The sequence below is a fragment of the Phyllobates terribilis genome, unplaced genomic scaffold (assembly GCF_046119375.1).
Source record: "Phyllobates terribilis strain yellow unplaced genomic scaffold, ASM4611937v1 Scaffold_5__5_contigs__length_657084704, whole genome shotgun sequence".
Lineage (NCBI taxonomy): Eukaryota > Metazoa > Chordata > Amphibia > Anura > Dendrobatidae > Phyllobates > Phyllobates terribilis.
Window position 1 is genome coordinate 64,261,827 of NW_027362765.1, and position 14,451 is coordinate 64,276,277.

At 42.5% G+C, this 14,451-nt stretch overlaps 1 protein-coding gene across 2 annotated transcripts in view; it reads right to left on the reverse strand.

Annotated features, from left to right (window-relative positions):
* The window catches only part of LOC141271972 (uncharacterized), a 243,559-nt gene that overhangs the window by 119,033 nt on the left and 110,075 nt on the right, over nucleotides 1-14,451 (reverse strand). The window contains exon 11 of one of the 2 annotated variants that reach the window (XM_073682228.1): nucleotides 8,370-13,809. The exons of the other annotated variant lie outside the window; for it this stretch is intronic. Within the exon in view, the coding sequence (XP_073538329.1) occupies nucleotides 11,870-13,809 (1,940 nt within the window). The 3' untranslated portion in view covers nucleotides 8,370-11,869. Of the gene's footprint in view, nucleotides 1-8,369; nucleotides 13,810-14,451 lie in introns of those variants that run through there. 2 annotated transcript variants of the gene reach the window in all.

The window sequence follows — 14,451 nt, forward strand, 5'->3', positions numbered from 1 at the left end:
TCTCTGCTTATTGTGATCTTGATCATTTCTGGGTTTCACTGTAGCTCAACGGGATACCCTCTTTTGCATCAGATTCCCACGTGGTACGTTTTTATTTGGAAATTTACTTCCGAATATTCTTGTGTGTTTCGTAGTTCAGGCTTCTTACTGTTCCATTGCTCAAATGGCGTTCTCCTAGTAGCTTTACCTGATAGTCTATTTTGAAGATAGCAAGCGGTCATGATTGCTTCACCCCAATATGTTGTTTGCAAATCTGCGTCAAATAGCCTACTTCTTACACTTTCACAAAGTGTCCAGTTAATTCTTTCCGCTACATTTTTTTCAGGGGTGTATGGCACAGTGGTCTGAAACATTGTGTCTCATTACTTGTATATTCAGTTCCATTATCTATTATTAAACAATAGTAAATAGTAGTTGTTTCAATATCTATATATATAATCGTCTTATCCCATCTGTCTGTCTGTCTGTCTGTGTGTCTGTGTGTCCAGGAAATCCCGCGTCGCTCATTGGTCCGCCAGCGGCCAATCAGCGCCGGGGGATTTCTAAAAAAAGATGGCGGCCGTTAGCGGCTCAACTGCGGGACGGAGCTGAGCGGCGATGCAGCGGGGAGATGAGCGCCGCGAGGCGCTCATCTCCCGGCCGGCAACAGCAGAAGGAACCCAAGCGCCGGACCCATCTGCGGGACGGAGATGCAGCCGGGAGATGAGCGGCGCGAGGCGCTCATCTCCCGGCCGGTATCAGCGGAAGGACCGCCGGCGCCGCTGACCTCCATGCGGAAGGGAGGACCGGGGAGCGGCGCTGCGGGTCGGGATACTTCTGCTGCGAGCGCCCGCTATGTCCCGGGTTCTCGCAGCTTAAGTACCCGCACAGGCAGCGCCGCTCCCCGGTCCTCACCAAGACGATTCGATGATTGGTCGCGGTCTTCGGACCCGACCAATCACTGATCTTAGCGCAAAACTTAAACACCGCTGTGCTGATTGGTCGCCGACGCTGCCCGCGACCAATCACCGATTTGGGCGCCAAATTTAAATATCGGCCGCGACCAATCAGCACAATAGTGTTTAACTTTGGCGCCAAGATCAGTCATTGGTCGCGGGCCAAGACAGCGACCAATCACCGATTTGTGCGGCAATTTTAAATAGCGTCCGCGACCAATTAGATGTCAGCGGCGCTGCCTGTGCGGATATTTAAATTTGGCGCCCAAATCGGTGATTGGTCGCGGGCAGCGGCAGCGACCAATCAGCGATTTTTAACACAAATATCCGGACCTTTGTAACACCATGCGGGTACTGTGGGGACATCAGCGGCTAGGGTGTGAAGGGAGGACCGGGGAGCGGCGCTGCGGGTCGGGATACTTCTGCTCCGAGCGCCCGCTCATGTCCCGGGTTCTCGGAGCGGAAGTAGCCGCACAGGCAGCGCCGCTGACATCCATGCGGCTAGGGCGTGAAGGGAGGACCGGGGAGCGGCACTGACATCCAATTGCTCGCGGACGCTATTTAAAAGTGCCGCACAAATCGGTGATTGGTCGCGGTCTTGGCCCACGACCAATCACGGATCTTGCTGCAAAAGTTAAACACTACGGTGCTGATTGGTCGTGGACGCTGCCCGCGACCAATCACCGATTTGGGCGCCACATTCAAATATCGACCGCGACCACTCACCGATCTTGGCCCCACATTTAAACACCGCTGTGCGGATTGGTCGCGGACGCAATTTAAATGTGGCGCCAAAATCGGTGATTGGTCGCGGCCAGCGTCGGCGACCAATCAGCACAGCGGTGTTTAAATGTGGAGCCAAGATCGGTGATTGGTCGCGGCCGATATTTAAATTTGGCGCCCAAATCGGTGATTGGTCGCGGGCAGCGTCCGCGACCAATCAGCACAGTACTGTTTAACTTTGGCCGCAAGATCAGTGATTGGTCGCGGGCCAAGTCGGCGACCAATCACCGATTTGTGTGGCACATTTAAATAGCGGCCGGGACCAATTGGATGTCAGCGCCGCTCCCCGGTCCTCCCTTCACACCCTAGCCGCATGGATGTCAGCGGCGCTGCCTATGTGGATACTTCCGCTCCGAGAACCCGGGACATGAGCGAGCGCTCGGAGCAGAAGTATCCCGACCCGCAGCGCCGCTCCCCGGTCCTCCCTTCACACCCTAGCCGCTAATGTCCCCACAGTATCCGCATGGTGTTACAAAGGTCCGGACATTTGTGTTAAAAATCGCTGATTGGTCGCTGGCGCTGCTCGCGACCAATCACCGATTTGGGCGCCAAATTTAAATATCGGCCGCGACTAATCACCGATCTTGGCTCCACATTTAAACACCGCTGTACTGATTGGTCGCGGATGCTATTTAAATGTGCCGCCAAAATAGGTGATTGGTCGCGCACAGCGGTGTTTGAATTTGCCGCCGAGATCGGTGATTGGTCGCGGCCGATATTTAAATTTGGCGCCCAAATCGGTGATTGGTCGCGGGCAGCGCCAGCGACCAATCAGCGATTTTTAACACAAATGTCCGGACCTTTGTAACACCATGCGGATACTGTGGGGACATCAGCGGCTAGGGTGTGAAGGGAGGACCGGGGAGCGGCGCTGCGGATCGGGATACTTCTGCTGCGAGCGCCCACTCATGTCCCGGGTTCTCGCAGCGGAAGTAGCCGCACAGGCAGCGGCGCTCCCCGGTCCTCACTAATACGATTCCGCTCCCCGCTCCTCACCAATACGATTCGCTGATTGGTCGCGCTCTCCGCACGCGACCAATCAGTGATCTTGGCGCTAAAGTTAAACACCGCTCTGCTGATTGGTCGCGGCCGCTGCCCGCAACCAATCACCGATTTGGGCGCCACATTTAAATAGCGGCCGCGACCAATCACCGATCTTGCCGCCACATTTAAACACTGCTGTGCTGATTGGACGCGTCCAATCAGCGAGATTGGCGCCAAATTTAAACAACGCTCTGCTGATTGGTTGCGGACTCCAGCCGCGACCAATCAACGAGATTGGCGCCAAATTTAAGCAACGCTCTGCTGATTGATCGCGGTCGCTGGCCGAGATCAATCAGCAGTATTGGCGCAAAATTTAAACACCGCTCTGCTGATTGGTCGCGGTTGTCGGCCGTGACCAGTCAGCAGTATTGGCGCCAAATTTAAACCTCACTCTGCTGATTGGTCGCAACCACCGGCTGCGACCAATCTGCGTTTTTTGTGCCAAATTTAAACAACTCTCTGCTGATTGGTCACGGTCGCTGGCCGCGACCAATCAGCAGCATTGGGGCCAAATGTAAACCCCGCTCTGCTGATTGGTCGCCGTCGCCGGCCGCGACCCATCATCATTATTGGTGCCAAATTTAAACCCTGCTCTGCTGATTGGTCGCGGCCGCCAGCCACGAACAATCAGCGAGATTGGCGCCAAATTTAAACACCGCTCTGCTGATTGGTCGCGGTTGTCGGCCGTGACCAATCAGCAGTATTGGCGCCAAATTTAAACCTCACTCTGCTGATTGGTCGCAACCACCGGCCGCGACCAATCTGCGCTTTTTGTGCCAAATTTAAACACCGATCTGCTGATTGGTCGCGGCAAGCGACCAATCAGCGATTTTGGCGCCAAATTTAAACCCCGCTCTGCATCGCTCTGCTGATTGGTCGCCAAATTTAAACACCTCTTTGCTGATTGGTCGCGGTCGCAACTAATCAGCAATTTTGGTGCCAAATTTAAACACCGCACTGCTGATTGGTCGTGGCCGCCATCCGCGACCAATCAGCGAGATTGGCGCCAAATTTAAACAACGCTCTGCTGATTGGTCGCGGTCGCCGGCCTCGACCAATCAGCGATTTTGGCGCCAAATTTAAACAACACTCTGCTGTTTGGTCGCGGCCGGCGACCAATCAGCGATTTTGGCGCCAAATTTAAACAATGCTCTGCTGTTTGGTCGCGGCCTGCGACCAATCAGCGATTTTGGCGCCAAATTTAAACCCCGCTCTGCATCGCTCTGCTGATTGGTCGCGGTCGGCGGCCGCGACCAGTCAGCAGTATTGGCGCCAAATTTAAACACCGCTCTGCTGATTGGTCGCGACTAATCAGCGATTTTGGTGCCAAATTTAAACACGCTCTCCAGTCCTCACTAACACGGTTCGCTGATTGGTCGCGGCCGCCGCCCGCGACCAATCATCGATATTGCCGCCAAATTTAAACACCGCTTTGCTGATTGGTCGCGGTTGCCGAACGCGACCAATCAGCGATTTTGGCGCCAAATTTAAACACAGTTCTGCTGATTGCACCCGGTCGGCCGCATACCTATTCTAGAATACCCGATGCATTAGAATCGGGCCACCATCTAGTATACAATAAGCATTATTCCAACAATTAATAGGGATGTTCAGAATAGGAAAAAAATATTAAACATGAAAGAATCCTATTAGATATACAAATTACAAAGCTTATATCCGGACGGCCTCAATGATGTGGTTGAACAGGTGTAGAATCATAGAGCTTATATTAAATGAACAATGTTTTCTTTTTTTTCTGATTCCCATTGGCTACAGTAGTCATTTAATTTTATGATACTATCTTCGCATTGCACATATACAAATGAACTTGGATATATACAAGGCTTTCTGTGTCATATGTTCTACTGCCTTTCTGCAGTTTTTTTAATTTATTATAAAAAAAAATTATGTTTGCATTTTTACTATTATACAATGTTTTTATAAGTTTCCTTTAGTCTGCAATTATATGTGTGTGTTAGCTATATGTACTGTACATTTGTAAACCTCTATCATGGGATGAAAAATGTTGTTTCTGGAATATATGGCAGCATTTTTTTAGAACATTTCTAATTTTTGTGGTTTCCTTTATTCTATGTGAGGGGTATACAGTGGCTTACGAAAGTATTCATTTTGATACATTACAAACTGTGTGTAAATATTTTTGTAATACAATTTGTTTGTGATGCATCAGCATTAGATAGTCTAAGTTGGTGAAGTGAAATGAGAAAAATATAGGCATAAATTAAATTTATGGGATCAAATAATTAAAAATTGTCTTGTGCATATGTATTCACTTTTTTGCGATTAAGTCCCTAAAAAATTCTGATGCAAGCAATTACCTTCATAAGTCCCATGCTTAGTGAAAGGAAGTCCACCTGTGTGCAATCTAAGTGTCACATATCGTGACAGTATATACGTACACACCTTTTCTGAAAGGCCACAGAGGCTGCAACACCATTAAGCAAGAGGCACCACTAACCAAACACCATCATGAAGATCAAGGAGATCTCCAAACAAGTCAGGGACAATGTTGTTGAGAAGTACAAGTCAGTGAGGGGTTATAAAAAATATCTCAATCTCTAATGATCACCCCAAGCACCATCAAATTCTTGATCAAATAGAAAGAACGTGGTGCCACAACAAACCTACCAAGAGAGGGCCGCCCACCAAAACTCTCAGCCTGGACAAGGAAGGCATTAATCAGAGAGGCAGCACAGAGACCAAAGGTAACTCTCAAGCAGCTGCGAAGTTCCAAAGATGAGACAGAAATATCTGTCCATAGAACCACAATAAGTCATACACTCCATATGAGGTGGCCTTTATGGAAGAGTGGGCTGAAATAATAATAATAATTTTTATTTATATAGCGCCAACAGCACTTTACAATTAAATAGGGACATGTACAGACAATATAAACAATACAATGTATCACATTTAAACAGCTACAGGAAGAGTGAGGGCCCTGCTCGCAAGCTTACAATCTGTATGGAAATGGGGGGACACAATAGGTAGAACATGGTCATCAGCCAGTATCTGTCTAGAGCAGTTACCGTGTGCTATTTGGTGCATGGAGGATGTGGAAACAGATGAATACGCAGGGGCAGATTAACATTTAGGAGGGAACATAGGAGAGTTAGATTGGTGAGTTGAGGTGATACAGATGTGTTTTTAAAGCATGAAGACATGGGGGCTAGATATTAGTCGGATCGTTTGGGGCACTGCATTCCAGAAAACTGGCGCGGCACGAGAGAAGTCTCGGAGACGGAGGTGTTAGGTTCAGATTAAGGAGGATGTTGGTCTTAGATCAATTGCAGAACGGAGGGCACGGGAGGGGTGATAGACAGAAATGAAAGATGAGATATATGGCGGTGTAGAACTCTGGAGAGAACCCCTTTACCCCCGAAGGAAAAAATCATTTACTTACACACAAAAATTGTAAGGCTTGTTTTGAGTTTGCCGAAAGACATGTGGGAGACTCCCCAAATATAAGGAGGAAGATGCTGTGGTTAGATGAGACCAAAATGTAACTTTTTGGCCACAAAGGTAAATAGGTGGCAGCATCATACTGTGGGGATGTGTTTTGGCAGCAAGGACAGGGAAAATGGTCCGAGTCGAGGGGAAGATGGATGATGTGAAATACAGGAATATTCTTGAGCAAAAGCGGTTTCAGTCTGTCAGTGATTTGAGACTGGGATGGAGGTTCACCTGCCAACAAGACAATGACTCAAAGCATACTGTTAAAGCATCACTCGAGTGGTTTAAGAGGAAATGTGCAAAAGTTTTCGCGTGGTCTAGTCAAAGCCCAGACCTTAATCTAATTGAGAATCTATGGTCAGACTTGAAAATTGCTGTTCACCAGAGGAAACCATCTAACTTGAAGGAGCTGGAACAGTTTTTCCTTGAGGAATGGACAAAAATGCCAGTGGCAAGATGTGGAAAGGTCATAGAGACTTATCAAAAGCGATGTGCAGCTGTGATTGCGGAAAAAGGGGGCTCTACAAAGTACTGACTTTAGAGGGGGGGTGAATACATATGCACATATTTTGCTCACTACACTAACTTGAACCATTTAGTGCTGATCCATCACACACAAATTGGATTACAAAAATATTTAAACAGCTTTTAACCCGTTTCCACCGAAGGTGGATTGCACGTGAATGACAAGGCCAATTTTTACAATTTGGACCACTGTCACTTTATGAGGTAATAACTCTGGAACGCTTCAATGGATCCCAGATTGTGAGAATGTTTTTTCATGACATATAGAGATAAAATTTCTTCGATATGACTTGCGTTACTTTATGAAAAAATTGGAAATTTGACGAAAGTTTTGAAAATTTCGCAGTTTTCAAACTTTGAATTTTCATACCCTTAAATCAGAGAGATATGTCACACAAAATACTTAATAAATACAATTTTCAACATGCCTACTTTACATCAGCACAATTTTGGAACCAAAATTTGTTTTGTTAGGAAGTTATAAGGGTTAAAAGTTGACCAGCGATTTCTCATTTTTCCAACAAAATTTACAAAACCATTTTTTAGGGACACACATTTCACATTTGAAGTCACTTTGAGGGGCCTTTATGACAGAAAATACCCAAAAGTGGCACCATTCTCAAAAACACATTCAAGAAGCTTATTAACCCTTCAGGTACTTCACAGAAATTTTTGGAATTTGGAAGAAAAGAAAAGAATGAATATTTAACTTTTTTTCACAAAAATGTTACCTAAGACCCAATTTTTATATTAATTTTGCAAGGGTAACAGGAAAAAAATAGAGCACAAAATGTGTTGTGCAATTTCTCCTGAGCACGCTGATACCCCACCATATGTGGGGGAAAACCACTGTTTGGCCACATGGCAGGGCTCGGAAGGGAAGGAGCGCCATTTGACTTTTTGAATGCAAAATTTGCTTGAATAATTACGGGATGCCATGTCGCGTTTGGAGAGCCCCTGATGTACCTAAACAGTGGAAACCCCCAAAAAGATGCACCATTTTGGAAACTAGACCCCTCATGGAATATATCTAGATGTGTGGTCAGCACCTTGAACTCCCAGGTGGCTCACAGAAGTTTATAACGTAGAAAATAAAAAAAATCTAACTTTTTCCACACAAATGATCTTTTAGCCCCAAAGAACTGTTGTGGAATTTCTCCTGAGTATGAGAAACCCCATATGTGGAGAAAATACACTCTTTGGGCACACGGCAAGGTTCAGGAGGGAAGGAGCATTGTGTGACTTTTTGAGCGCAAAATTGGTTGGAATTGAGAGCGGACACCATGTCGTGTTTGGGGGGTCCCTGATGTGCCTAAACAGTGGAAACCACTCACAAGTGACCCCATTTTGGAAAACAGACCCCTCAAGGATTTTATCAAGGGGTATAGTTAACATCTTGAACCCAGAGGTATGAAACAGAATTTGATAACATTAGGTCATCAAAATTGAATAAGTTGTCATTAGTCTTCAGCGCAGGTGAGTTTGCATTGTGTACTCAGGTTTGCACCGTGTACTCAGGTTTGCACTGTGTATCACGGGTGCTCGAGTGACATGCTCGTGCATGGCAGGCAATTCCCATGTGTTTTTTTTGGCTGTATAACAGCCGCGAAACATATAGGGTGGAGACTCGAGCATGTATGTCACTTGAGTACCCGCGATACTCTGTGCATACTGCGATACCAATGCAAACTCAATTAGCGAGCACTTGCGCTCAACAATAGTCACCATATCATCAATTTTTTTTTCTTTACTTTTGAAATAATCCCTACCCCAACTCTAGCACAATCACAACCCTAACCCTAGAGTTTATTTTTTTATGCCGTTCCTCGTGTGGTATAAGTGATTAGACGACTTTATTCTTTGGTTCGGTGCAATTACAGCGATACCAGATTCATATCGGGTTTTTATGATTGATAGCTGTCACACACTAAGACTTTTTTTTTGCAAATACTAGTTTATGCATCGCCATATTTTGAGAGCTATAATTTTTCCATATTTCGGCCAACAGAATCATGTAAGTGCTTGTTTTTTTGAGAGACAAGTTGATGTTTTTATTGGTACCATTTTAGGGCAAATTACATTTTTTCATCTCTTTCTATTCCCATTTTTGGTCGGCAGAATAAACAAAAACCAACAATTCAGGAATTGTTTTTTTTTTCCACATGCCATTCCGCGTGTGGTAAAATTGATAAGGCAGCTTTATTCTTCGGGTCAGTACGTTTACGGTGATCAGGGCTGTGGAGTCGGTAAGCCAAACCTCCGACTCCAACTCTGACGCCTCTATTTCCATGACACCGACTCCAACTCCGACTCCACGACTCCTTCATACCTGGTTCATGTTTAAGTGATAAATTTACTGCAGCACAGATTCATCTCAGCTAAAAGTCTAGACCCGTAGATCAGGAATAGGATAGACATTTATAGGACATTTCATAACTTTCACAAATTCTTATGAAAAAATATTCCCCACATCCTGCATTGAACTACTGTACCCAATTTATTATATATTTTAGGATTTGGAGTCAGTCCATTTTATACAGACTCCAATTCCGACTCCACCAAAATGGACACCGACTTCGAATCCACGACTCAGACTCCAACTCCACAGCCCTGAGAGCGATACTACATTTATATTGTTTTTTTTAATGTTTTGGCGCTTTTACATAATAAAAACTATTTTATAGAAAATAGATTTTTTTTTAGCATCGCTCTATTCTGAGAGCTATAACTTTTTCATTTTTCGGCTAAAGGAGCTGTATGGTGGCTTGTTTTTTTGTGGGACAAGATGATGTTGTCAGTGGTACCATTTTTATTTATATTAGTCTTTTTGATCGTGTTTTATTCCATTTTTTGTTTGGAAGTATGATGACAAAGCATCGTTTTTTGCTTTGTGTTTTATTTTTTACCGGGTTAACTAGTGGGACAGTTTTATAGGTCAGGTCGTTCCGGACGCGGCGATACTAATAGTGTACTTTTATTGTTTTTTTTTCCTAATATTTATTTATGGGTACCATATATTTTTATTTGTTTTTGGATTTTTAAAAAAAATACTTTTACAATTTTTGTAAAAAATTTTTTTTCACTTTTACACTTTGTCCCACAATGGGACTTAAATTTTTTGCAGGCTGATCGCTTGTGTAGCATAGGGATGCAACAGCATCCTTATGCTATGCAGGCTGTCAGCTCTGCATTAGCACAAGTTAGGGAGGGACTTTTGTAACATAGGACTCCCTCCATACAATATCCTTAACCTGATAATAAAAGTTTAAATGCACAAATGTAATAGAGTTGGGTCACCTTATATAATACTCAGGAGTCAATTAAAATTAGCACCAGTCCTATTAGCTCGCATGGTGAAGAATTTCTCCATTTTTGTGTTGCTAACAGGACTAAGAGAAATCAAATTTACATTCTGAATCACCTCTTCTCTACCATACTATGTACTAGGTTTCATTCACTATTTATACAAATACCAGCTCTCCCTCCATTCCATAGGTTCAAGACAAGATTTTAACAGTTAAACAATAAGTGAATATAATTCAAAACACAAAAGGTATCGGTTTTAAAAGTTCATGTCTAGTAATGATTGGGAACAAGTTTGAAAATGGGTTTTCCTACGCCTCTCTGATCCACATGATCTGATATCAGGCGTTGTGGGACGCTACTGTAAATGATCAGGACAACTCTGATTCTTAACCGGTCTCATCCAGTGGTGTACTGCCAATATCAGCAGACCACGTGGCCAATATGGAGCTTATGATTCAGGGGTTGTAACGGGGCCCAGTGCTAAACAGAGTCTTAATTTCAATGGCATCTGCATCTTGAGGACATAGATAGAAGTTGCACACAATGGAGGAACAGGGACCGATCAGCACGCTGCTCCACCATTCAGACGATGCGTCTCAGTTCTGCCGCTGCAGGTACAATCATTGTGCCTTCACACACAGCACAGCCTGGAGAAGCACATCATAGGAACAAGGGTAGGTGATTTTTTTATTATTATTATTATTGTATCTGTGCATTTTTCTGCAAGGAGGAGAAGAACACTAAATTATATTGGGGAGCACTATGGTGGCCTCATACTGTATTAGGAGGCACAGTGGGCCCATTATACTGTATTGGAGAGCCTAGTGGTGGTCTCATACTAAATTGGGGGACACAGTGGGAGCATCATACTATATTATGTAGATAATAGTGACCTCTTCTTACTGTACTGGGGACACTGAGACAACCTCTTAATGTACTGGGAGCGCCATAATGTGTGAGGGGCACTGTGGGAGGTCATCATGCTATGATGTAGGACTGAGGGGGATTAATAGTGTGTAGGAAAATACACTGTGGGGACATACAGTGCATATGGGGTTACAGTAAGGGTAAATGTGTAATACGAATTTACTTTGGGGGCATCATACTGTGTGGAGAGTAATTATGGGTGTGTCATACTGTGTGCACACCATGAAAGGTATATAGTAGTTGGTGGAACACTAAGGAGCATCACTACTTTGTGTGCAAAATACATCTCTCTCTTTTCTGTCTTTAAAAGTTGTGAATTATTCTCTTCATGACCACGCTAAATAATACTGTTTGGGGGTGAGTAGTTTGAAAGTTTCCAATTCAGACTTTTGATTTGGAAACCCATAATTGTTATGAATGTCCCCGGTTACATCGAAATCTCAGGTCACACTATTAGTTGGATGAGACAAGTTGGGCATTGGAGGATTACCTTACCAGCTGTCCTGATAGCAGCATCTCTCCATAGTCAATGTCAAATAGGATGGGAAAAAGTCACTAGACAACCTTTTTAAATTGCACTTATAGAAATTTAAAATATATTATACACATTGTTCATATATAAGTGTATATGTTTATTATTTGGACACTAATTAGTTTTCAATAACAAATGGTCAATGGTAATTGTGTACATTTTAATAATCATTTACTGTTCTAAAAGGGTTTTCCTTTTCTTATAGAAACTTTAATATAAATTTATATTTTTTTCTTTTACATGTTGACAACAAAATAATTAAAGAAAATGGCTACTTTTTTGTGTATGCTTTCTGATGTGTAACAAGATTTTTTTTCCGATTAAAACATTTCCCTCAATTTGATCACAAAAATGGCTTTTCCTTTGTGTGAATCCTATAATGCATAGCAAGGCTTGAATTAGAATTGTAACCTTTCCCACATTCTGGACATGAAAATGGTTTCTGACCTGTGTGAATTCTCTGATGCACAATTAAAACTGATTTTCGTTTAAAAAATTTCCCACAGTCGGAGCATGAAAACTCCTTGATGTCTGTGTGACTTATCTGATGTTCAACAAGATTTCCTTTATCTATAAAACATTTCCCACATTCTGAACATGAAAAAGGTTTCTCTCCTGTGTGAGTTTTCTGATGTCTATTGAGAAGTGCTTTTTGGTTATAACATTTCCCACATTCTGAACATGAAAAGGGCTTCTCTCCTGTGTGAGTTTTCTGATGTCTATTGAGAAGTGCTTTTTGGTTATAACATTTCCCACATTCTGAACATGAAAATGGCTTCTCTCCTGTGTGACTTCTCAGATGTATAACAAGACATGTTTTAGTATAGAAACATTTCTCACATTCTGAACATGAAAATGGCTTCTCCCCTGTGTGAATTTTCTGATGGCTAATTAAAACGGATTTTCTTAAAAAAATATTCCCACATTCTGAACATGAAAAAGGCTTCTCTCCTGTGTGACTTTTCTGATGTCTACTGAGAAGTGCTTTTTGGTTATAACATTTCCCACATTCTGAACATGAAAAAGGTTTCTCTCCTGTGTGACTTCTCAGATGTATAACAAGACAAGATTTAGTATAGAAACATTTCTCACATTCTGAACAAGAGTATGGCTTCTCCCCTGTGTGAATTTTCTGATGCCTAATTAAAATGGATTTTCTTAAAAAAATATTCCCACATTCTGAACATGAAAAAGGCTTTTTTCCTGTGTGACTTCTCTGGTGCCTAATTAAAAGTGATCTATTTTTAAAAAATTTCCCACATTCAGAGCATGAAAACGCCTTGTTGCCTGTGTGACTTATCTGATGTGAAACAAGTTTTGTTTTATCTGAAAAACATTTCTTACATTCTGAACATGAAAAAGGCTTCTCCCCTGTGTGGACTTTCTGATGTCTATTAAGATTTGTTTTTTGGTTAAAACATTTTCCACATTCTGAACATGAATATGGCTTCTCTCCTGTGTGACTTCTCAGATGTATTACAAGACATGATTTAGTATAGAAACATTTCCCACATTCTGAACATGAAAAAGTCTTCTCTCCTGTGTGAATTCTCTGATGTCTATTGAGAAGTCCTTTTTGGCTAAAGCATTTCCCACATTCTGAACATGAATATGGCTTCTCCCCTGTGTGACTTCTCTGGTGCCTGATTAAACTTGATTTATTTTTAAAAAAATTCCCACATTCAGAGCATGAAAACACCTTGTTGCCTGTGTGACTTATCTGATGTGAAACAAGACTTGTTTTATCTGTAAAACATTTCCTACATTCTGAACATGAAAAAGGTTTATCTCCTGTGTGAATTTTCTGATGTCTATTAAAAAATACTTTTTGGTTAAAACATTTCCCACATTCTGAGCAAGAAAATTTCTTATCCCCTTTGTGAATTCTCTTATGTTTAACAAGACAATATTTCCAAGAATAACATTTCCCACATTCTGAACATAAATATGGCTTCTCACCTGTGTGAGTTCTCTGATGTATTACAAGTCCTGATTCAGTATTGTAACATTTCTCACATTCTAAACATGAAAATGGTTTCTCAATTCTGTCAGCTATTTCATGTTCAACATTCCTTCTGTGACTTTTGTTTTGCATATTTGTCTTTGATGAAGCAGAAACAAGGACCTGTTGAAAAGGACCAGATGACAGATTGTTTCTGAGAAGGTCTTGAGGTTTATCTGGTATAATGGCATGTTCTTCACAAGTATTTGGTGTGATACCAAGATTATTTGCTGGAAAATGTGAAAATATGAGACATCCCTCTGAGCGCCTGGTACAGTCATCTGCCAAGAATAAAAATTATTTTATTATTTTTCAGTAACATTGCATTGGAATAATATTACTACTTATACTATTATATACGTTATAGAATTTCCATGAAAACTATAATAAAATTAAATTATTCACAGACTAAGACAACAGACAACGGAGGTTCACTTTCCAACAATGACAATGACCCAAAGCATACTGCTACAGCAACACTCGAGTGGTTTAACTCCTTCACAACCTATGACGTATAAGTACATCATAGGTTGCGCTCCTCATTTGATGCGGGCTCTGGCGCTAAGCCCGCATCTTTCCCACAAATACCGCACATCGTTGCCCCTGTTACATGATAGTGGGCGCAGATGGGTTGGCATGACAACTGGTGGTCTGCAGAAGAGCCCCGTGCTTGTCATTGCAGATCTCCTCTGAACGCCGGCATTCATAAAAGATGATTATTTCTGCTGCACATAACAGAACTGAAGCCCAGATATGTGCTGCACAGGTTCAAGTCTCCTAATGAGACTATTGAAGCATGTCAAAAGTAAAATAAAAAATATTTAAAAAAAATATTAAAAACAAAAAAGTTCAAATCACCGCCCTTTCCCCCATTCAAAATAAAATAAATTTTTTAAAAAAAAATACACGTTTGGTATTGCTGA